The sequence below is a fragment of the Panicum virgatum genome, chromosome 3N (genome assembly GCF_016808335.1).
Source record: "Panicum virgatum strain AP13 chromosome 3N, P.virgatum_v5, whole genome shotgun sequence".
NCBI classification, from domain to species: domain Eukaryota; kingdom Viridiplantae; phylum Streptophyta; class Magnoliopsida; order Poales; family Poaceae; genus Panicum; species Panicum virgatum.
Genome location: NC_053147.1, coordinates 46,050,263 through 46,075,173, shown reverse-complemented (window position 1 = coordinate 46,075,173; position 24,911 = coordinate 46,050,263). Strand labels below are relative to the sequence as shown.

The 24,911-nt window shown below is 48.3% G+C and overlaps 1 protein-coding gene across 1 annotated transcript; it reads left to right on the top strand.

Moving 5' to 3' along the window:
* The first annotated feature begins 3,105 nt into the window (after positions 1-3,105).
* On the top strand, positions 3,106-24,276 carry LOC120666020 (DNA-(apurinic or apyrimidinic site) endonuclease-like). The gene is made up of 9 exons (XM_039945791.1): positions 3,106-3,449; positions 6,617-6,709; positions 7,272-7,416; positions 8,043-8,241; positions 8,616-8,694; positions 20,033-20,094; positions 21,142-21,228; positions 22,207-22,310; positions 23,809-24,276. Exons 1-9 carry the CDS (start codon positions 3,204-3,206, stop codon positions 23,895-23,897), a joined length of 1,104 nt encoding a protein of 367 aa, XP_039801725.1. The 5' UTR covers positions 3,106-3,203; the 3' UTR covers positions 23,898-24,276.
* The last annotated feature ends 635 nt before the right edge of the window (positions 24,277-24,911 follow it).

Below are 24,911 nucleotides of genomic sequence, written 5' to 3'. Positions count from 1 at the left end.
CAGCCGGCGCCGCCGCTGGCGCTGCTGCTGCAACGACTGGTCCGCCAGATTGCGGTTCCCCGCGATTCCGGTTCTTGTTCTTCTTCTTCTTGCCACCGCCCTGAGCGGTAGCACCGGAGCCGCCAGCCTTGGCGTCTCCGTCTTGGGGGGCTGAGTGCCATGCACGGCCCTCAGCGGCCCTGGCACACTTGTCTGCCAGGGAGAAAAGCGTAGTGACGCTTTCCACCTCGTGCGTCGCCAGCTTCTCGAGCATCTTCTCGTCACGTACCCCCTGGCGGAAAGCAGTGATAATAGATGCATCTGAGATACGAGAAATTGTACCCCGTACCTTGGTGAAGCGCGAGATGAAGGCCCGGAGCGTTTCTCCGGGTTTTTGCCTCACGGCGTGAAGGTGTGCCTCCACACCATGCTGCTGGTACGCACTGGCGAAGTTCGCTGTGAACCTCACACAGAGCTCTTCCCAGGACTGGACCGTCCCAGGTGTGAGGTTCATGAGCCAGGTCCGGGCTGGCCCAGACAATGCTACATGAAAGTAGCTTGCCATGACGGCGCCGTTACCACCAGCCGCTGTGATGGCGGTAACGTACACCTGCAGGAACTACGACGGGTTAGTGGTACCGTCGTACTTTTCCGGCAGGTGGGGGCGGAACTTGGATGGACATGCCACTGAGCGGAGGTGCTCCGCCAGCGCAGCGCAGCCCACCCCAGCAACTGGTGCGCCTGGCTGTATCCGGGTGTTCGCCGGGGGCTTGGGTGCTACCACGTCCAAGTCGGCGTTGAGGTTGCGGCCCTCAATGTTAAGACGGCGCTCTCGCGCCCTCTCAACGGAGATGCGGGCATCCTCTCCCGCACGCCGGCGGTTGAGCTCCGCCCGCAGGTCTTCAGGTCGTGCACCCCTCACGTTAGGGGAGCGCACGGACGCCAACGCACCGCCCTGACGCTGGCGGTAGGGTACCACCGCATTGCCGGGCGGAGGTCGTTGCCCAGTCCTTGCAGAACTGGGGGAGGCCTGAGCCAAGTGGAGGAGACGGTCAACGTCGTCCCGCCACTGCCTCAGGGCGTCTGGCGAGGCTGCTTCAGCCGAGGGGTTGCGAAGCAACTCCCTAGCCGCTGCCAGCGCTCCGCCGCTCGCAGCTTGTGAGGGGGCCCTTGATGGACGCCCTGACTCTTGCCGGCGAGCAGCGCGCGCCGCCGCCGACGGTGGCTGCTCCGCAGGCACAGTTGCCCCTAGAGCAGGAACACGAGGGGCGTGTGGCGTGGAGGACGCCACACCCTCCGTCATCTCTACGTCGTCCACACGAACCATGGGGACGAAGAAGAGATGAACTGCGACCAGCTAAATGCTCCCCTACCTGGCGCGCCAAATGTCGTGGTGCTGCAAACCACAGCCGGGTGGCGGAAGGCACCCGCCCTAGCCTAGAGGGTGTGTACTCGGGGGTTAGCTAGTCCCAGTTAGATCTCACTCAAGAACACGATGAACACAGCAAGATTTAGAGTGGTTCGGGCCGCCGGAGCGTAATACCCTACGTCCACTGTGTGTTGTATTGCCCTCCCACGAGAGTGAGAGAGTTCGCGAGAGCTTGTGTGTCCGGAGAGCTTGTAGTGCGCAGCGAGCGCCTCCCTTTTATATCTCAAGGGAGGCGCGTACATGGCTGTTGGGTCCCCGACAGGTGGGCCCAACGATGTAGTATAAAATTACGTACTGTTCATACATTATGGCGTCACAGGCAAAGGAGATCTCTCTCCTGGAATCCCTTGCCTGCTCCTGGAGTCCCTCGTTCATCATGTCCAGGCGCTGTCTTGTCGGGACGATGCCAGACATAGCTAGTGGCGTCGCCTGCCACGTAGCTGAACGGGCTGTGTAGCTTGCGGCGTAGGCGGCATGATGGAAAAGTGCCGTGCTGTCGTATCCATTTAATGCTGCAGACGGGCTCTGCGCGGGTGCGGCACAGGCGGCTGCACTGTGTACCTTAGTAATACGTGGTGCACAGTGAGGCCTGACAAAGGCTGTCCCGCGTGCCGCGGCGATAGAGCACGCCTCAACCATCCGCATTAAATGCGGTGGGTGGGCGAGTCTCCTAGCGGAGGACTCGCGCACGAGCCCGCGCTCGTGCCTCCGGGACGCGTGGCGGCTCCGGACCCCCACGCGGTAAGGGGTCCGGATGGACGCAGGAGGTCCCGGACCCCTATGGGGGTCCGGGGCCTCGGCTGTCAGCTCGGAGCTTCCCTTACTTAGAGACACGTGGCGTCTCCGGACCCATCCCAGGCGGGGAACGGGTCCGGGGCCGTTGGCCTGGTGAGGAAAGAGCCTGACCCGTGGGGTCTGGCTACTCCGTCCTTTGCGCGCAGTTACGGATAACTACGCGGGTCCTGCCTTGCTGCAGTAAGAGTGGGTATCCCTGCTACAGGGTACTGACATTCAATATGTGACCCTAATATAAAAATTAGGCAAAACAGCTATCGTGTTTGGCTCAATTTTGTGTCTCAACTATAAAAATATCACATTCAGCTCCTGAAATATTCAAATTGACCCAACTTCATTCATTTGCTGACATGGCACGTCACGTTAGTTTGTCTTGCCACCGCCCAATCAGCTTAGTGTTTCAACTTCTATTGAAATGATCATTTTACCACATCCTCGTTTTGAACAGACCAGCTTCATCTGGATGAAGTTGAGCCAATCTGGATAGACCAATAGAGTCCCACGCTAATGGAATTTTAAGCAATGGATGTCCAAATCCAACGAGACTAAATACTTAAATCCAATTGGATATTGGATTAGACCCAATCCAATCCCAGGGCAATTGCTGGCTTGGTTTTTTTATTTGACGAAGACACCAAAAAGTGTCTCATATCTAATTCATATTAAGAAAAATAATTGGTAGTAAAGTAGAAGAACAACTTGACACAGTAGAGAAGAAACGAGATGGTCCATGTGAGGAAAAGACTAACATACCCTTTAACTATTTTCCAATTTCCTTAATTAATTTGTCTTAGATTAACGGTTAGAAAAAATCAAAAAAAAAATACCACACCTACTATTAGTATCTTCAAAAACATGCCTCTAATTTTTAATGTTGCAGAGATTCAGAGCCCTAGTAGCTCCGAAAAGAAAGATCAGAGTAACGTTGACAGCGGAGGATTCAGTCCAGTTGCGGACTTGCGGGTAGAGGAGCCGCCAGCCCCGCCGCCGCCCGCTGGCGATGAAGCGCTTCTTCCAGCCCGTGCCTAAGGACGGCTCCCCGGCTAAGAAGAGGCCCACAGCCACTACCGACTCGGGCGATGCCCCCGCCTCGGCCGGCGCCGGCGGGGAGGAGGGGAGCCCCGGCGAGGAGCCGCACAAGTTCGTGACGTGGAACGCCAACAGCCTGCTCCTTCGGATGAAGAGCGACTGGCCCGCTTTCTCTCAGTTCGTCGCTCGCCTCGATCCCGACGTCATCTGCATCCAGGTGAGCGATTTGGGCTTTCGAGTCGGCGGCTCTTCGGGTTAATCTGTAATTCTGCCCGTTCGGAACGGTCCGTGTGCGGGGGCGGGGTTCCCGCGGGGGCGTGCATGCTGCAATGTAGGCAACCCAAAAGCCGTGGGTTCTCGCAGCCATCTCGTCGAGCAGGTTGGGGCTGTGCCTGTACGATTTGGTGCCCCTTCATTTCGTTGGAGATTAGTAAGATTTTTATGGCCGGCCAGGATTTTAGATGTTATCTTAGACCTCATGGTGGGTGACTGGGTGTCATTATCCCTGCACTATATTCGCAAGCAAAGCAAAAACAGTAGGTTGCATGTTTCTTTTTGCAAGTGGTGGCACAGGCATGCTGGTGCTTTCTGTAGTGCCTAGTGATTGATTATGCCCTTTGGGGAATTATTTGAGCATGTTGCCTGTACCAGTGTGCTATGTGGTTTTTGGGACATGCACTTTTAAGGTTCTAGATGCTAGGGCAGTGTTTATGGGTATATCACTGGGGTATTTATATGACCGACTGGACAATTTGTTCAATCCTTTTCGGACCATGAATAAGAGCAAAAAATCAATTCTTGATCAGTTTGGACAATCATTATATTCTTTTCATCATGAACTACTGCTCAGAAGTCAGAACATTCTACTTAGAACAACTTAGCATGTATGCTGCTTTTGTCATAGTTGTATTCACATCCCAGTTGTTTCTTTGCTGCACTAGACGAGAAGGGGAGGTATTTTTCTCTAGATAAACTACTATGGGTATACCTGTGAGTGTTGTTTATATCTTTCTTCCAACTGGAATACTGGATATATTGTTACCTCCTTTCCTTTTTCAAGATATCTGGCTTCATATTTTTTTGTACTATTATCGCAGTGCTAGTTTAGTTATTTCTTACTCATTGGCATAGGAAAATTGTCTCTCTCTATTTTTTTCCAACTCATATGATGTAAATTTTAAAAGATCAGTACATCCTTATAAAAACAATCATGCATTAATTTGTTAGATGGGGAAAATAGGCATAATGCCTTTAGAACATTTAGTCAAATAAGGCCATCCCCAACCCTCCACCTAGGATGGTTTCCATAGCATTGATTACATTGCCACCTAGGATGTTTAGCTTATGTGGGATTAAATGAGGGAGAGAGTGAAGAGATGAAGAAATAGGGTCTCATGCAAGACCCAATTTATACACAAAAACCTATGCACTAGACACTACCAAATTTTGTATTAGGAGGGAGTAGTGTCCTCATGATAAGTAAACAACAAATATGATTGGTTGATAGGAGAGAGAATAATTGAGTAAGTATTAATTATTGACCCATATAAAGGAACTATGCATTGAGAGATGTAGTTTCTAAACATAGTAACTTGCTTATGTGGCGGTATAGACACTATCTATAGACACTATGGGTTTGGACTGGTCTAATGGAAGACAGATCCACCTCAGGGGTTTGTTTGAGAGTAGGCAAAGAGGACATGAGGAGGTCCTAAACCTATAATTTCTTAAAAGTAGTTATAATAGCCTAATAGGATCTGGGACCCTTCACCCGATCTCAGTTTGGAGCAGCTGAGAAAAGGTGGACATTTCAAGTCTTTTTTTTTTCTGTCCAAATGCTATTACATTTCAGGGCTAGGCTATGATATCTCAAATAGCTGTAATCCTAATCCTACAATTGGAAGGAGGTTGGTCCAAGACCATGTGAAGAAGAATGACTGTAACAATGGAGTTCACCAGTTGCTGAGCAAGAAACATAGATTAGTTGGACAAGAGAGAACTTACATAGAGCTAGCCCTGAACATACAGATCTGAGCCTTCCTACTGTTACATGTGTCATTAGATTCTCTCTTTTAAGTTTATAGTTTGCTGAATAGATAACTATTATTGTGTTAGTGCTTGTCCATGGGCCCATACAACTGGTCCTGTTCTGCTCACCCAAACCTCTCCCTTCCTTGTGGGAGCTCACTCATTAGCAATGGTCTTGTGGCCATGGTTGCTGCCCGTGGTAGCCGCATGCTGCCAAGAAGTTTTTATGTGCCCAGTCGACCGGGAATCATGCATACATGGAGTGTTGGCCGACAATACCACAGTGAAACCTCAGCACGCACACACGCGCACACACACACACACACACACACTGTCACGGGCTAGAGATGGATTGGAATTGGAAGAAGGAACACGACGTAGATTATATTCAAAGGTAGTGGCCGGCCTTGGCCCTGGACCTCGCCGGCGCGCAGGAGCTATGGCTGAAGCTCACGGCGCGCCAGGAAGGCAGGGACCAAAACCAATCTGAGAATACAATCTCATGACTTCAACTAACTCAGGTCATGGTTTATATGTCCACTGAGCCTGGTAACAAACTAACCGAAATAATCTAGATAAACCTTACAAGAAACTAATGAAAACAAACTAGGACTCTTGACTAATCTTGGTGCGGCGCCTGTACTGGAGTCCCACCATGACACACACACACACACACACACTGAGAGGGAGGAAGAAGGGGAGAATAGAGAGCACTCTGTTTGGTTCTGCTGAAGTGAGCTGCAGCTTCTCCTACCTCATTCATATGTAAAGTGAGGCACAAGTCAAAAATAAGGTACATGATGTCACTACCAACTACTACTAGTTAGACCATACCTCTACACTAGCGCTACTTTTGCAACATACTCCCACTACTTGCTACTGCTACTGCCTGCTGCTGTCAAACATGACAAGCTGAGCATGGCCAAAGAAAGAGGAGCACTATCCAATCCTGATGGACATGAGATACAGGAGCATACTCAATTATCTACCGTGGAGCGCCAGTTGTTATTCTTTAACTTGTTTATCTTTGCAATTTATTATCTTTAGGAAAAAGAAATTTATTCCTAGTAAGTTAAAGCTTTGGTTGTTTGCTAAACGGAAATTGTCGGTCCTTTCAATTTCTCCTGTCTTTCGGCACTGCCCATCTATCTGAAAAATGGTACCATATTTCATGTCACATCATTATTCTTCAAGTTTTGGCTGTCTGGGCTAATTATCCCAGCATTAACAGTTCCTTCTTTTCATTGCTCGGTAGGCCACATTTGGTTTTGGCCTGGCTGCAGAAATACATATTTAGTTATCTGATTAATATACATCTGATAAGGATACTAATTGTTTATTGAACTTCTTTCTCAGGAGGTGCGGATGCCTGCGGCTGGTTCAAAAGGGGCACCTAAAAATCCTAGGGAACTAAAAGATGACACAAGCTCATCACGGGACGAAAAGCAGGTTTCACAGCATTTGCAAAGATTAATACTTTCAGTGAATATGTTGAACTATAGCTATTATATCTTTTCTCAAAATTAATGTTTCATTATCTAAGCTAAAATTTCTATCAGTTGCAGCCATAAAAAATGAATTTTATCATCTTGATCTTTAGAGGATACTAGATTATTTGAAATTGCACTATTTTTTTTCATACCCCTTCCAGTTGCATCCATTAGGGGACATTTCACCACTTGCATCAGCAGTCACAGAAGAATTTCTGTAGTGGTGTTGTAAAAATGTTGATTTAGCAACTGGCACTGTTGAACCTGGCATTCTTTCCTTCCCTCAGAACTGTAGTTACATTTGTTGATTGTGCATTTGCAATGTGTTTCATTTTTCAATTGAGAGATCAAAATGCGCAAAATTTAGTGAACTGTACAGGCAGAAAAGTACGATCTAATATCAACTGATGTGTTTATAATACTAGCAAGCTCTTGGATTTTTGTTCTTTCAGATTTGTTACGTTGCATTTCGTGGGCTCAATGAGAAAGTTGTCATAATCACAATTCTTGATGTCATGCAGATAGTTTTGCGTGCTTTGTCGAGTTCACCTTTCAAAGACTACTGTGTCTGGTGGTCTCTTTCAGATTCAAAATATGCAGGAACAGCTGTGTTTATCAAGAAAAAGTTTGAACCTAAGAAGGTGTCTTTTAACCTGGATAGAACGTGTAAGTTTGGAGATGACTTCAGATTATCCTTTGATAATTATATGTTCTGTTACCAGTAGTTTACATGTTCCATGCTTAATGTTCCTTGGCCTGCTTGGCTGCTCTAATACCACATCCCTCCTGTTTTACATATTGTAGTTTTAAGATTGTATTGCAGGATCTGGTTTAGTTACCACTTGATTATTGGTAAGCTAGTAATTATATACACATCATTGTCATCCAAACTTATTGATTTTTTAAACAATATAAAAAAAATCTCAGAACATCTTACTAGTTTTGTAGTTGAAAGCAAAACCATGACAGTGAATGAATGTTCTTATGTTAAGGGTTAGGAAGCATGTGGTTGCATTCGATCATTGTTAAGCAAAGTCCAAAAAGGATATGGTCACTTTGATATGAAGGTGTAACTGGATAGTCATCGCAAGAATAATAAGTGTGGAAAAAAAAACTCAAGGCACGTCTCTCTGACTGTGTACCTGTTCATCTTCTCTAGATATGTGTTTATGCATGTTTTTCTGTATAAAAACTGGACCCAAGGATTGGCTGTCCAGGCCAGCAAGCTTGTTAACAAACAGGCATCTAGCATCATTGTTCTCTTTCATAATAATTTTTTCTGCATTTTTCAGCTTCCAAGCATGAAACGGATGGGCGTGTTATAATTGTGGAATTTGAATCATTTCTCTTACTAAACACTTATGCTCCAAACAATGGATGGAAGGAGGAAGAAAATTCATTTCAAAGGAGACGTAAGTGGGACAAGAGAATGCTAGAATTTGTTCAACGTGTAGACAAACCCTTAATCTGGTGTGGCGACTTGAACGTCAGGTAATCAAAATAAGGGTTTCTCCTTAGTGAAAATGGTTCATATCTACATAGATATTTTAGCTTCTTCTTGTACCGTGCAATAAAATCTTCATGCAATTTGTTACATAATATTGAAATTCAACACCGTGAAAATGATTTTCCTAGTTAATAACATAGCATTAATACCCATAAAACCTTGGTAGAAATTTCCTTGCATGTTTTCTTATAGTACATGATCAAAATAACCATATTTGATTTGCAATCTTGCATTCTGAAAGAAAATACTCCTATATATATATGCAAAGGGAAAACTTCATTTTTATTTGAACACGTGTTTGCTATACCAATAAGGCATTTTTCCACAAATGAATACCTCTTGTATTTGAATATTCCAGCCATGAAGAAATCGATGTCAGCCATCCTGATTTTTTTATCAGTGCTAAGCTGAATGGATATACCCCGCCAAATAAAGAGGTAATATTTGCTTTACACATGCAACCCTTAGTCATCTGTACGTAAATCCAGTTTCGCTAGTGTGTTCATGCATCAGGGTGGTCAGTTTCTTGTAATTCAATGAAATCCGTCATCTATTTTTACCCACTAGCTAGTGCAACTGCTTGGAAAATCTAGAAAGTATGCTAAGAACAATTCATTATTATATATATATGGAAGGGCAGCCTGGTGCAAGTGGTAGTGCTTGACGCCTGTGAACCGAGAGGTCACAGGTTCGAGCGGTGGCCTCTACACATTGCACGGTGTGTGGGAAAGACCTCCTGCTAATAACCTCCTCCAGACCCCGCACAGTGCGGGAGCCTACGGCATATATATATATATATATATATATATATATATATATATATATATATATATATATATATATATATATATATATATATATATATATATGGAAGGGCAGCCTGGTGCAAGTGGTAGTGCTTGACGCCTGTGAACCGAGAGGTCACAGGTTCGAGCGGTGGCCTCTACACATTGCACGGTGTGTGGGAAAGACCTCCTGCTAATAACCTCCTATTTGCGTAGATCGCTTAAGTTTTGTTATATACACTTTTCTTGTTTTATGTTCTAGTTTTAAAGTATAAGTACAAATGCTTATGTACTTATCCTATTTGCGAGGATGACAAAATCGATATTGTATCCCCTATGAGCTCACATTTCACTCTCGGCCCTCCTGCTGTCTTTAAGATCCATATCGTTGCTTTATTTTGGTCTTCTGTTGTTTATGTAAATCCATCATTTGGCTTGGGGGAGTATGTCTTTCACTTTGTCTTGTGAGTTTAAGTTCCATATCGTTGCTTTATTTTGGTCTTTTGTTGTTTATGTAAATCCGTCATTTGGCTTGGGGGAGTATGTCTTTCACTTTGTCTTGTGAGTCTGACTACACTGTTCTATTTGTTGATCCCTTATCCCTCCTGAATTCTTGTCGGATTGTCTAGTCACAATAACTGTAAGGTACCGTTTGGATGTAGATATTGAAGGCTAGAATTTGGAATTGGTATTGTATACCCTTAATATCAGCTGTATGGATGTTCTCGGAATTGGTATTGGAAAATTCCTCCAATACCAAATGGTATTCACTGTGCTGCTCCACCCCTTCCCACAATTCCAACCACTATGGCTCCGTATGTTAGCAGCTCAATTTTCACTCATTGAGCTGAGAGGATGACACTCAAGTTGGGGAAGTTTTCTGGTTTTTTCTTCATTCACACTCACAATGCCATACCATCCAACGGGAGGGGTGGCCACACATATATACAGCCAGCCAAGGGGCTGCTAACTGCCTAGTCTAAGATGCTCCTGATGTCCTAGAAAAGTAGATGCTAACTGCTGCTGTCCTACTAACTGCAGCTGTCCTAGCAAACTGAAAAACAGTCCAAGATGCTGTCCTCTAGGGGCAGCACCTCTGTTCTCAAGGCGGTAAGGCGGACGCCTAGCAAGGTGGGGCGGCTGGACGCCTAGGCGAGCAAGGCGGGCGCCTAGGCGAGCAAGGCGCAAATCGGTGGACGGCGCATGGACGCCTAGGCGACGCCTTGAGAACAGAGGGCAGCACAAACCTACTGCGTGCTGCAGCAAAAAGGAGATGCTGCAGCCCCACAAAGACCAAGAGTACAAGATTTATTTCCTTCATTCTCCCCCTAAGCCTTATGCGTCATCTTGTGGGAAAGTTGGACCATCCCGGTCCTGGAGCAAAGCTCAAGGAACTTGATCCTCCCAAGGGGCTTGGTGAGCAGATCCGCAAGCTGATCCTTGGTGTTGATGTAGCTCGCCTTGATGCTTCCTTCCTCCAAGCAGTCTCGGATGAAGTGATACCTCACCCGGATGTGCTTGTTCCGTTCGTGGAAAACGGGGTTCTTCACCAAGGCCAGAGCGGACTTGCTGTCCACCCTGAGCTCCATTGCTCCAGTGTCTCTGCCGAGTAGATCACCAAGCAGTCGAGTGAGCCAGAGCGCCTGAGTCGACGTGGTGGAGGCCGCTATGTACTCGGCCTCGCAGCTGGACAAGGCACTTGCCGAGGTGACCTGCTGCTTGACCGACTGCCAGCTAACGAGGCACTTGCCGAGGAAGAAGAGGATCCCGCTCGTGCTCTTGCTGGTGTCGATGTCGCCGGCGTGGTCGCTGTCGCTGTACCCGACTAAGTGTGCCGCTCCAGGGCACCTCGGGTAGTGGAGACCGTGGTCGAGAGTCCCCGCAACATAGCGGATGATCCTCTTCACGGCCTGCTGGTGCTCCGTCGTCGGTCGCTGCATGAACCGACTAATGTAGCCGACGGAGAACGCCAAGTCCGGCCGTGTGTGGGCGAGGTAGCGGAGGCTCCCCACAAGGCGCCAGTACTGAGTAGCGTCCACCTCCTCTGCCGTGCTGTCACGGCTCAGCTTCAGCCTCTCCTCCATCGGAGTGAGAGCTGGGTTGCAGTCGGTGAGCCCAGCGATCTCGACGATGCACTTGGTGTAGGCGGTCTGTCGAAGTGTGATCCCGGAGTCGTCCTGGTGCACCTCGATCCCCAGGAAGAAGGAGAGAGGCCCCAGGTCGCTCATCTGGAAGGTGGCCTTCATCTCCTCCTTGAACGCCACCACCTCCGCATCCTTGGTGCCGGTGATCACTAAGTCGTCGACGTAGACACCCACCAGCAGGGCTTTTCCGCCATTCCCCGCCGGTAGATGGCCGCCTCGTGCGGGCTTTGCTCGAAGCCCATCCCCTTGAGCGTGGAGTCCAGCTTGGCGTTCCACGCCCTCGGGGCCTGCCACAAGCCATAGAGGGCCTTGCGCAGGCGTAGCACCTTGCCCTCCTTGCCGGGGATCGCAAACCCCGGCGGCTGGTGCACGTAGACCTCCTCCCTCAAGTCACCGTTGAGAAACGCCGACTTGACGTCCATGTGATGGACGCGCCAGCCCTCCTGGGCAGCCAGCGCAAGGAGAAGTCGCACGGACTCCATCCGTGCCACGGGAGCGAAGGCATCGTCGAAGTCGACCCCCTCCTGCTGCACGAAACCTCGTGCCACCAAGCGAGCCTTGTGCTTGACGACGGTGCTGGCTTCATCCCTCTTCAGCTTGAACACCCACTTAAGGGTGATCGCGCGGTGACCACGAGGGAGGTCAGCAAGCTCCCAAGTGCGGTTCTTCTCAACCGCGTCCATCTCCGACTGCATCGTGGCACGCCATGCCGCGTGTCCCTCGGCCTCTGCGAAAGACCGAGGTTCGCCGTCGTCGCACGCGAGGTGCAACTGCGCCTCGAGGTCGTGAGGCACTAGTCCCGGCACCGGCTGATCACCGAGAAGGTCCTCCATCGTACGGTACCGCAACGGCTTGCCGTCGTGGTACGCGTCGACGCGCTCCTCGTCGTGAGAGAACGGAGTAGCGAACTCCACCGGACTGTGCTCAGCACGAGCAGGTGTCGAAGTAGATGTGCCCGGAGGAGTGGCTATCGGTGCTGGAGTGCGCGGCGTCGCCGGCTGTGGTGGTGCAGCCGAGGAACTCGGCGCAGCCGGAGTCGTAGCTGAAGGGCGTGGTGCCGCCGGTGTGGCGGGCGCCGGAGTCGGTTGAGGCTCGGGGACCGGGGTAGGCACGCTCGGCGAAAAAGAGCTGCCTACTCTCCCAGCTCTCTCGAAGTGGACGTACTCGACGGTGAAGTCGTCGTACGTCGGAGCCGAGCCGTCGACCACCGCCTTGTCCCATGCCCATCCTCGCCCTTCGTCGAACACAACGTCGCGCGCCGTGCGCACACGCTGTGTCTCCGGGTCGAGAATGCGGTAGGCCTTCGAACCCTCCGCGTAGCCGATGAACACTCCCGGAGTGCTCCTGTTGTCGAGCTTGCCGATGTGGCCAAGCTCCTTGGCGAATGCGAGGCAGCCGAAGACCCGCAGGTGGGAGACCGCCGGCTTACGCCCATGCCAAGCCTCATACGGCGTCATACCGTCGAGTGCCTTGGTGGGCGAGCGGTTGAGGATGTAGACGGCCGTCACCACCGCCTCTCCCTAGAAAACAGCCGGCATCCCCCTCTGCTTAAGGAGGGCCCGGGCCATCCCCACAACCGTCTGGTTGCGCCGCTCGACGACGCCGTTCTGCTGCGTAGTAGTGGCGCGGAGTAGTGGCGCTGGATGCCCTCATCCGCGCAGTACGCCGTGAACTCGGCCGCCGTGAACTCGCCACCGTTGTCGGTGCGCAGCACAAGCAACTTGCGGCCGCTCTCCGCCTTCGCAGCAGCCTGAGCACGCCTGATGGCGTCCGCAGCCTCTCCCTTGCTGCCGAGGATCATCACCCACATGAAGCGGGAGAGGTCGTCGACGAGCAGCAGGAAGTAGCGCCGTCCTCCTGGTGTGACCGGTGTCACCGGGCCACACAATTCCCCGTGTACGAGCTCGAGCCGCTCCTTGGCTCGGAAGCTCGCCTGTTGGGGGAAGGAGTGCCGCTTCTGCTTCGTCAGCATGCAGATGTCGCAGAGCTGCTCCACGTGGTCGAGGCATGGGAGGCCTCACACCATCTCCTTGGCGCCGAGCCGCTTCAGGGCCTCAAAGTGGAGGTGCCCAAAGCGCTCGTGCCACTACCATGCCTCGTTGTCCCTGCGAGCTGCAAGACAAAGAGGCTGAGCCACCGCGACGTGGAGGATGTAGAGTCGGTTCTTCCCTCGAACCACCCTGGCGAGAAGCTGGCGACGGTAGTCCTAGATGCGGAGGACCCCGCTGTCAATCACCACGCGGGAGCCGCTCTCATCGAGCTGCCCAAGGCTGATGATGGAGTTCCGCAGCGCCGGGATGTAGTAGACTCCGGTGAGCATCCGGTGCTCTCCGGACTTGGCGGTGAAGATCACGGAGCCCACGCCCTTGATCTCCACGGCGGAGGAGTCCCCGAACCTGACGGAGCCACCTACGTCGACGTCCCGGTCGGAGAAGAACTCCCGCCGCCCGGTCATGTGGTGCGTGGCGCCGGAGTCGAGGTACCAGCCATCGACCCTGTCGTCGTCGGAGCCGTTGCCGAGGACTCGGGCACGCGGCTCGTCGAGGTGGAGTAGAGCGGTGGCAGGCGGTGCCGCCGGATGCGGCTCCATGTCCCCGTGGAGTAGGAACAGAGCTGGCTCGTCATCCGGCTGGGCCTCCGCGACGTGGGCTTGGCCCCCACGCCTCCGCTGCGGGCAGTCCCTGGCCCAGTGGCCGGGCCTGCCACGGTTGTGGCAGGCGTCGTCTCGTGCCGCCCTGAGCATCTCCGCGGACGCCACCCTCGGCGCGCCCTCGTGCCCCGGTTTGGGCACCTCCGCGCCCCTTTCGCGGCTTGCCGCGCTTGCGGCCACCAGTCGAGGAAGAGGGCTCCCCCCTCCTCCTATCACCGCGCTGGGCCTCCCACTGCTCCTGAGTAAGGTGGAGCTTTCCACCGATGGAGATGCCTCCCGAGGGAGGCTGTGGCTCGTCGCTGTCGACGACCTATCGCCTCCTCGATCATCATGGTGGAGAGGTCCAGCAGAGACTCGATCGAGCGAGCGGTCTGCCTGTACCTCTCGGGGACACAGCGGAAGAGCTTCTCGACGGCTCTCTCCTCGTCGTAGGTGTCGTAGCCGAACTGCACCACCTTCTGCAGCAGAGTGTAGAGACGGAGGGCGAAGTCATCAACATCCTCACCTGGCTTGAAGGCCAGGTTCTCCCACTCCTTGCGAAGTGCCTGGAGAGTGGTCTTGCGGGCGCGGTCGCGGTCGCTGCCGATACGTGCCGCAGCGATGGAGTCCTAGGCCTCCTTGGCAGTTCGCTTCTTGGAAAGCGTGAACTGCATCTCGGGCGGGGCTGCTGCGATGAGAGCATCCAGCGCCCGTCGATCCTCATCGTAGTCGACGTTGCCGTACCGGACTGCCTCCCACATATGCCGCACCTGGAGCTTCACCTCCATGACTGCGGCCCACTCGCCGTAGTTGGTATTGGTGAGGGTGGGCCACCCACCGCCGGGACCGACGTCCCTGACCACCGCCTGGAGGCCGTGGTAGCCGGGGGCGCCGCCGCGCGCACCCCAGCCAGGAGCGCCGCCACCGCCCTGCGCGCCGCCGCCAGGTGCGCGGCCTCCGCCGCCGGGTGCGCGGCCCCTTGGTCCGTCGCCGGGCGCGCCGCCCTCCAGGCCGCCGCCGGGTGCGAGGGCCCCTGGACCGTCGCCAGGCGCGCCGCCCTCCAGGCCGCCGCCGCCGGGGTGGGCTGCTGCCCACCGCGCGGTCCGCTCCCGCGCTCTCTCCCTCTCCAACTCCTCATGGTCCCCGTCGGCGGTGGTGTCGCCGGCGATGGAGCCGCTGAGGCTGCCGCGCAAAGTCTCAACCTTGACCTCCGCCGCACGCGCTGCATCCTCCGCCGCCTCTGCTTCCACCTCCGCCCGGGCTGCCGCCAGCTCCGCTGCAGCCAGCCTAGCCGCCCTCGCCGCTGCTGCAGCGGCTTGTGCCGTCGCTCGGCTGCGCTCCTCTGCCGCGGCGAGCTCGGCATCTCGCTGACGCCGTGCGCTCGAGGCGACCGAGCGCTGAGACGGTGCGTCGGACATGGCGCGCCTCCAAGGGGCTGCTGCGTGGAGAAGACGCAGCCTCAGACGAGCTGCTGCTCGTCTGCTCGGGTGAGGAAGGTGGAAGAGGGGCTGCTGCAGGTGCTGCTGCGCTAACTGCTGCTGCTGTGCTAGCTGCTATTGGTGCTGCAGCAGCTACTACTGCTGCTTGGGAGGGAGAAGAACAGGAGATATCCAGTCTACAAGAAAGTACGGTCCTGATACCAGATGTTAGCAGCTCAATTTTCACTTCATTGAGCTGAGAGGATGACACTCAAGTTGACGAAGTTTTCTGGGTTTTTCTTCATTCACACTCACAATGCCATACCATCCAACGGGAGGGGTTGCCACACATATACAGCCAGCCAAGGGGCTGCTAACTGCCTAGTCTAAGATGCTCCTGCTGTCCTAGAAAAGTAGATGCTAACTGCTGCTGTCCTACTAACTGCAGCTGTCCTAACAAACTGAAAAACAGTCCAAGATGCTGTCCTCTAGGGGCAGCACAAACCCACTGCGTGCTGCAGCAAAAAGGAGATGCTGCAGCCCCATAAAGACCAAGAGTACAAGACTTATTCCCTTCACCGTATTCGTTTGCATTCACCGTACTCTCTTCTTCCCTGCATCCCTGCTCTGACACCCCTCGTGCTCCTCCGCTTCCCCGCCCCTCCTACTCGGCTATGCCGCTCCCCTGCCCCTCCTGCAGTCCTGCTCCGCGCCGCTCCCCAAGGCCCTCCTGCAGTCCTGCTCCACGCTGCTCCCCTAGGCCCTCCGCCGCAGCGCTGTTCCCCCGCCCCTCCTGCTCCGCCACGCATCCGCCCCTTGACGCATGTCCTGATTTTGCGGCGGCCGCTGTCGGCGTCTTATCCTCATGGCGCAGTCCAGCAAGGCGCAGCGCCCTGGCCCCTTGATGCAAGCATGGAGTTTGTGGCCGCCGCCAGCGTCTCGTCCTCGCGCGAGCGTGCCGTCCCTGAGGCGCTAAGGTGGCGGCAGGGTTGGGAGGTGAGAGGAGCAGTGGCCCGTCTTCTCAGACGATGGCGCTGTCCTCTTTTGGACTCCTCTTTCAATTCCATGTTTATACATCCAAAAATGAATCAAATCGTTTTGCTTCTTTGGATTCCAAGGTCCAATGTAATGGTCATCCAAACAATAGAATTTGAATTGTAGCCATTTCAATATCATGGCTGTTTTGGTATTGAATACAATTCAATTCGGCACCCTCCAATATCGACATCCAAACGAAGCCTAAGAGTCTTTGATTGAGACTTTACACTTAAACTTGTTCTGATTCGAGTCCAATCTGAAATTAGTTATAATCCATCTATAAAGAAAGAATATTGTTGCCTTTTTATTTCAGCCATCATGACTCCAGATTCTACTAAATGCTGAGAAAGAGTGAATTGAGAGCATAAACTATCCAAAGTTCAGAGAAATCCAGTCCGCCCAAACAAATGAAATAAAAAAATAATACTGATATATCCATGTAAGTTTTACATATACAAAAGCTTATAAAACTTTGCAAGTGCTTGTAGGTTGTGCCAAAAGGGGTCTTTTGCTAGGACTGGATGTTCAGTGGCATTTATTACAATCACTTTTGTCAGAACCTAAAATCGTATTTCTACTTGAATGCATCAATTAAAGCTTAATGGATCTAAACTAGAATTTAAGCCTCATATTGAGTGGAAATTCTATGCTTTTTACAATTTAGTATGATCTATTCTTGTTTTTTCTTTTTTCTTGAAAAACGCAGGAGAGCTGTGCCTCATTATATTCAGATGGAGGGGTTAAATACCCTTACAACTAGAATATTACATTCGCGCCAGCGTAACTAGAATGAAGACGAACCAAAACACAGTCCACACAACTAATCTACAGGGAGTGGGGCAGTCAGAAAGGACAGCCCCCGGCTCCTGCCAAAGACCAGAGTCGACGCTACTCCCCTGCAGCTACCAAGGCACCAGCAATGCTGGACGAGTGGACGTGATGCCATCGAATACACAACGATTGTGGTGGTTCCAAGTGTCCAGGCCCCAAGGATTATCAATGAATTTAAGCCTTTCTTTGCCTCGCCATTGACAGCAGCATTTGTCTTCTCCCACCATGTATCAAAGGAGACTTCTGAAGGTTGTGGAGCTAGGGTATGAAGTCCGACCTGTCGGAGGAGGAACCAGAACGACACATGTTACAAGGATTTGGTTGATGGTCTCATCATACAGAGGGGACATTGCTCTGGATGAAGCAATCCTCGACGCGCACGACGATCTGCGGTCCAGCATCTATTATGTGTAACCAGCCATAGAAAGAAACGGCACTTAGCTGACGCCCAAGTTTTCCAAATACGCTCATAGGGGGTAAACTGTATAGAGCCCAGGAAAGAACTGTCATATGCTGATTTGGCCGAGTATTGCCCATTGGGCGAGAACAGCCAGATGTGTGCGTCCTCTACCTCAGGCTGCAGTTCAAAGCCATCTAAGAGATCCCAAAGGTGCAAATAATCCACTGATACCTCAACTGTGAGAGCACCTAGTATATCTGAAACCCAAGTCCAATTTGACAGCACTTCCTGAACTGTGCGTTCTTTTGCTTTCCTTTTTGGTACAGCAGCTAAAAGTCGAGGAGCAAGGTTCGCAATACAGTTGCCATGAAGCCACCGGTCTGTCCATTTCCAACAACAGTGGTGATCACCACCGAGAAAAAGGAGCGTACCAGGTCAGGAACCTGTATTGGTAAATCAGCCCAAGGACGATTGGGTTCTGTTTTTTGCAGCCAAATCCACCTCATGCGCAAAGCCCAGCCAAGGTTCTTGATATTAGAAATGCCAAGACCACCTAATTTAGGGGGATAACAAGTTTTCTCCCATGCCACTAGACAATGTCCACCTTTTGCATTTTTCCAACCACGCCAAATTTTATCTACAGCTTTGATAGCCCATGGCTGGAAATCAATGGCCATTAGCAAGTAAACAAGCATAGCAGTGAGCACAAACTGAACCTGCACTTCCCAACCAGCCCTCGTCATTAAGTCCGCCTTCCACGCAGGTAGCTGGTCTGCGATCTTGTCGATGATAGGTTGGACTTGGGCTTTGGTGAGCTTCCGTAGAGAAAGAGGTAAACCTATTCTGACAAATGCATGTATAACTCATTGGATGGGCTCAAGATAGATGAAGAGAATGAGCTGATGTGAAGCTTTCATGAACCTCTTTTGTTGTTGCCTACTGCCTAGAAGTATATTAAAAGGTTCTATATTGTATAATCTTGTTTGGTGGATTTGTTCCTTGGATAGGAGTGGGAAGCTACAAATTTGGGAGCAACTGTTGCTGCTCTGGCACTTTCTTGTGGATTGTTTGGCATTCAGCTTTCATAGAAATTATGATTATCATTTCTGTTCTTGGTCTTATATAACGCCAGCTTTTTGATACAGTAAAATTATCACTTCTGCATTTTCTTATAGAAGCCTCTAAATTATCTGCAGCAATTTGCTTGCTGCAATTTCTTTTAGCAACACAAAGCCTACAGTTTCAGTGCCAGTTTTCTTATGAATTTTATGTCTTATTGCTGGTGAGGCCATGTCCCTTGTTACTTTCTGATGCATCACTGGTTGCGAACTTTGTTTCTATGGATGGTTCTTCAGTGTATTAATTTTTTTTCCTGTAGGAAGAGCTTTCACTCCGCTTCCAGGTTATATGAGTACTATATTTATGATCTTCTATTTCTAAGGGGTCTACTCACTATTCTAGACTTTTTTTCTCTCGAATGGCGCAGGAGAACTGTGTCATTTCATTAAGAAAGAAAATAAAAGTACATAAGATTAGGACAAAAACTCCCAACATTAGAACACACCACGCACCCACACACAGCAGAAAATGATCTAAAGGCGCACCACAGACAAAAACACTACAAGACCAGGTCCTTAAACCTATGACGCCGGGGTTAGCCACCTAGCCAGAGCTCCTTGAGTTTAGTGGCCCCTGCCATGCACCAGAGGGTGCACCCATTGGCCACGATCTGAAGAAGTACCTGGATGTTTGGCTGCGCTCCCTCGAACACACAGGAATTACGATGCTTCCAAACTTCCCAGATACAAGGATGATGAGCGAGATTAATCCTTTCTGCAAATCCTTTGGCACTGATGATAGCGTTAAACCACAAAGTAGAATAACGGATCGTCGTATTAGCAGGCACATCAATGTCCAGGTTCAGATTTGGAATATCAAAACCCAACATTGTCAGGTGAACACACATGAGATCAGGAGATGTCCTGTGCCTGATCACACAATGGGAAGGCAGCCTGATCACTATTGTAGACTCGACCTAGTATAAGGGTATGTTTGTGTTATTTTTGTCCCACTTTGTGACCTTTGGTAGTGGGCAAGCTTGTGCACAGAAAACCAATCTGGCTTTCCCTCAAAAATAAGGAAATTATTGCCCATATTCCTTGCTAGTATTGCTGAGCAAGGTTAGGTAAATGATTCAAACCAGGCCCTAACTTTGTTTACAAGAAATTATGTACGTATAACCGAGTCATTGCAATTGGACATCAATCGACGGCCTCAATCGACTAAATAAAACAGTACATTGGTTTGGTGATTGGAGATAAATTTACTATTTGATCCTACAATTTGGTTGTCTTGACATTTTTGATTCAGTTCAAAATTTGGTTCATAACAATCATTCTACTGGACTTCCAGAGGATCATATTCACATTTGACTGCATCTTCTAGTTCTACTGGACCTCCGGTATCCTTTTTGTGGTGTATATACGTTGGGTATTTCATAAGTGCAATGAAGTCTTGTTGTACTCTGCAGGACTGTGGACAGCCAGGATTCACCCTAGCAGAGAGGCATCGATTTGGCAACATATTGTCCCAGTAGGTTACAACCAATACATTGTACCATTGAACATTTTTTCTATTAACTTTGGACAATTATAACTAGTTACACTTGTGATGCTTTTGGCATTTGGTGCCTGTTCTTTCTAAAAAGAAAAGGAATCAATTGTCAATTTTTTTATGTTCTGATCCAACTGGTCTCGTAAAAATAAAATTTCATGTTTAATATAGTTATCTCTGTGCACCAACTAGGAGTCTAGGATGGATGCTTAAAAAAAGATGCGTAACAGTATTGGTCAATCTCCCATATAGAAATGAGCTATATTTTATTCAGAAACTCATTCTACCTTTCATCAAAAAAAAGGAAGAAAACTCATTCCACCTCAGCCAGATGTTTGTCGATTAGCTAAGCCTGTCAAACTGATATGGGCTTGAACATACCAGAACATCTGTCTAGATCATTATCAACTAGGATGGTGATACAAACATAAACATATTATTTTTTAATATTTTTGAGAATTCTTAAAGAAAAACTGATTTTAAAAGTTCATCTTGTTTTTAGCAAGGTGGTTTTTGGTAACTTACTCGAGCTAAAACCATGGAGAAAAAAGTCCGGTATCTCTCTGGGAACGTTTTCCAAGGTTCAGTTACAGTTTAGACACCACATTTGTAAACCGAACAGAGCATCACATGGTATATGGTTTGCTTGATGAAAACATGTGTTCAAGCTGATGCAAGCTTTTAGCAATGATATTTTAACAAAAAAATTAAAAGGGCGGCCTGGTGCAAGTGGTAGTGCTTGCCGCCTGTGAACCGAGAGGTCACAGGTTCGAGCGATGGCCTCTACACATTGCACGATGTGTGGGAAAGACCTCCCGCTAATAACCTCCCCCAGACCCCGCAGTGCGGGAGCCTACGGCACTGGGTACGTCCTTTTTTTATTTTAACAAAAAAATTCTGAGCAGCACATAAATCAAGAAGGGCCTTGCTTGATTTCGAGGAGACATTACTATAGTGTTGTATTTGATCACATAGTTGTTGCTTTGAAGTTTTAATAACTTATGGGTGAACGACTTGGATATACAGTGGAAAGCTGGTAGATGCTTATAGACACCTGCATAAAGAAAAAGATATGGACAGTGGCTTCTCCTGGTCCGGTCATCCAATTGGCAAGTAAGGAACATTTGTCTTTATTGTCCTGGTCTTCATTTATTCCTTAGATATTCTTTAAGTACTGAAGCATGTAATCTTCTAACATGTCTTCTGTTCTCTTTTACATCTTTGAGCAACCCTAGCCCCTATATATACTTATGGTTGCTTGCTTCACAAGTCTTGAATCTTAATTAACAGTTTGCTACCTCTTTTTCCAAAATATGAAGTTTGTTTAGGTTTGTCCTAAATCAAGCCTTAGGTTCAACGACTAAATAGCAAAAAAGATCATATAGATTGACTTAACAACATAAGGTTGATTTGTTACTAGGTTCATCATGAAATATACTTGCATAATTTATAGCTCTTGCTCTTAGAAATGTTATATTTTTTATAGATATGTGTAATCAAAGTGATGCATTGTTGACTGTGCCGATGTCCTAACGGACTTATTTTGGAAGCAGAGGATGTAACAATTTGTGAAAAGAACCACTCCCTCTGTTCCAAAATGTAGGTCGTTTTGACTTTTCTAGATTCACATATTTTGCTATGTACCTAGACATATGTTATATCTAGGTGCATAGCAAATACTATGAATCTAGAAAAGCCAAAACGACCTACATTTTGGAACGGAGGGAGTAACATTGTGAACATATTTGTTTGTGTTCAGCAGATATGCAATGTTCTTTTATAGGGATTCAGCCCTCTTGAGTTATTATGTATGTTTCAATGCCAAAAGAAAAGGCCCTATCAATTATAATATTATTTGTGTGTAAAAACAGTACTGTACATAACCTGATTTTTTTTTGCAGTTATGCACACTACGCAGAATTCATTCAGAAACTAAAGTGTAGATAAAGATATGATCATTGGAAGTATATTATGTAATAATTAATGGATATCTTTTCTACTATTCAAACTGCTAATACAATGCTTGCTGATAATATGGATGTATTTTCTCTTTCTTTTTTCAGTGAGATTAACTTGTCTTTATTCCTCTAGGTACCGAGGAAAGAGAATGAGGATTGATTATTTCATTGTTTCGGAACAATTGAAGGACAGAATAATTTCATGTGAAATGCATGGCCGTGGAATTGAATTAGAAGGTAAGAAGTTAAAATGGTACCTAACCTTTTTTATGTTCTGTTATACTTCACAAAACTCTGGAGGTTCTCATTCTAGTCAATTTTCTAATACCTACTTTATTTTCATATCTCACCAGTTCAAGTACCAAAAGTGATACTCCTTTTTCTTTTTGTAAAGCATGCACACAGCCAAGTAATTAGTCAAATAATTTGTAAATTTAGTATCATTTGATTCATATTTGAAAGCACTTTCATATGATGTCAATTTCATGATCATTGACATTATTAAAAAAATATGAGATACTAATGGTCAAAGTGTAGAGTTGCAGATTGCACCTGTTAAACCAAATCTTACATTTTGAAAAGGAGGGAGTAGTAAGGCCCCCTCAATAGTCTATATCACCCTCTCACCTATTGACGGTGGACTACATAACCCCCCAACCTATGAAACGGTCTATATCACCCCCTGAACTTTCCAAAACCGGTCAAATTGCCCCCTAAAGCAGTTTTGAAAAATCATAGTAAATCACAGAAAAATCATAAAATAGAAAATCCAATTGTGTTAGACTCCAAATGAGTAGATCTACGCAGTGAACATATAATATGATATGCTTTAGTATATTTTTTTACAGCTATGAAGAAAAACATAGATCTAAAGCTACAGCAAAAAAAAACTAAATCATACAATATTATATGTTCATTGTGTAGATCTACTCATTTGGAGTCTAACACAATTGAATTTTTCATTTTATGATTTTTCTGTGATTTACTATAATTTTTTAAAACTGCTTTAGGGGGTAATTTGACCGGTTTTGAAAAGTGTAGGGGGTGATATAGACCGTTTCATAGGTTGGGGGGTTATGTATTCCACCCTCCATAGGTGAGGGGGTGATATAAACTTTTTCCTAAGGCTATTGAAGAAACCTATTTACTAAATTATGAAATTATCTAGATATTTCGGAAAGATGGGTCGCGCACCTGGATTTATCATTTTCCGTTAAGCCTTGTCAAATCAGCATCCTAGGCAGAACAAGTTGTTGCTTGAATGAGAATATTACTGACTAATAATAGAGCATCTCTAGTGTGATTGATTGTATATGGGGTGATGACAGAAGTAGTGGGCTTGGAACTGATTCCAATAATTGGACCGTATGGAACTGGTGCCAGGCTTAGTTTGGCTCCGTGAATTCCAAGCTAGGTTTGGTGGTGGGAGTGAAGGAAGACCATTTTTTCCTTTACTCCCTGTAGTGCAAAAGATATATATATTCTTTTGCTAGTACTTGTTCTGTTTTCTTTTCTTTCCGGAAACATATAGAAGTGCTTATTTTATTTTGTTTTTCACAATGACATTTTCGATCTAATGTCCCATAACAACTGCAATTTGCTTCTGACTTTCTGAGAGAAGCATTTCAAGAAGATGGAAGTAGTAACTTTGTCCTTGTTCCAACATTTTCGGCCAGATGTCTGAGAAATTCAAGTACTATCATGTCAAATATTGAATTTTTTTACATTCTTGCAGGATTCTATGGAAGTGACCACTGCCCTGTTTCACTTGAGCTCTCCAAAGCAGCAACAGAAGCACCAGAACCCCCCAGGCCATCCAGCTAAAATTTGTGTGCTGCTATCTTGACCTGTCACTCATCATGGTAGTTATTAGGGTTGTCGAGTAGACTAGTATTGGGCCCAGGGATGGGCGGATGGCCATTGTTTTGACATTTACCTTCAGTAAATCTGAATATGCCATGCTAATGTGCAATTCATGCTCTTGCTGGGATCTGATTGTATTTATGATCTAGCAGGCTACTAGTACTAATGCTACAACACTAGAGGTTAGGTACCATTGGCCCATTGCCATTTAAGCAATGCAGCTTCGCCATCTCTCCTATGATCTAGCAGATGTTTGTCTAAGCTGTAACGAATGTTTGTGCCTGGCAAATTATGGAACCAACTTGGCAAGGTATAAAACATCTGCGTTTCTTCATTAGAATTCAAAGGACCGATAAAGAGATGCAAGAGCCGGGCTCCTATCTGGCTATCTTGGGAAAATGCACTGCTTGTTCTCCAACAGATTATCAAAACTTAATCTCCTCAAAGTACATGTAAGCTCATCTCCTATTATGAGTAATGCATTTTTTTAGCCATCTCTTCTAGCAGATTACCAATACCTCGTACCATATTTTAACAGGCTAGCATCCCAGCCCATTTCGCGAGTTCAGCTAATCTCGCGGTTTTTTTATTTTTTATTTTCGTTTTTTACAAAAATATATTTTCGATTTGGAAATTTACAGGAATATACCCCGGCCGCCCTGCTGCCGGACGGCCGGGACCCGGCCGCCCGGCAGCGGGGCGGCATGGGCATTTCTGAAAAAAATTTGCGGAGAAAATTACACGCAAGTCCCTGAAAGCCGGTCGCCCGACAGCGGGGCGGCTGGCCCTGGCCGCTCAGCTGCAGGGCGGCCGGATCTCCACCCCTCTCCGCATCTCCTCTCCCCGTCGTCCTCTCTCCGCACCTTCCCTACCCATTGCGCTCCCAAACCACGCTCCCTGATTCGGCAGCGCTGTCGGCGGATTAGAGCATCTCCTCTCCCCGTTGTCCTCTCTCCGCACCTTCCCTACCCATCG

What these genes read in the sequence shown, in the direction of transcription:
- LOC120666020 (XM_039945791.1), top strand. Translation starts at nt 3,204, where the DNA reads ATGAAGCGCTTCTTCCAGCCCGTGCCTAAGGACGGCTCCCCGGCTAAG. An exon ending in CATCACGGGACGAAAAGCAG is followed by an intron (nt 6,710 to 7,271) that starts GTTTCACAGCAT and finishes GATGTCATGCAG; the next exon opens with ATAGTTTTGCGTGCTTTGTC. An exon ending in TTTGGCAACATATTGTCCCA is followed by an intron (nt 20,095 to 21,141) that starts GTAGGTTACAAC and finishes TTGGATATACAG; the next exon opens with TGGAAAGCTGGTAGATGCTT.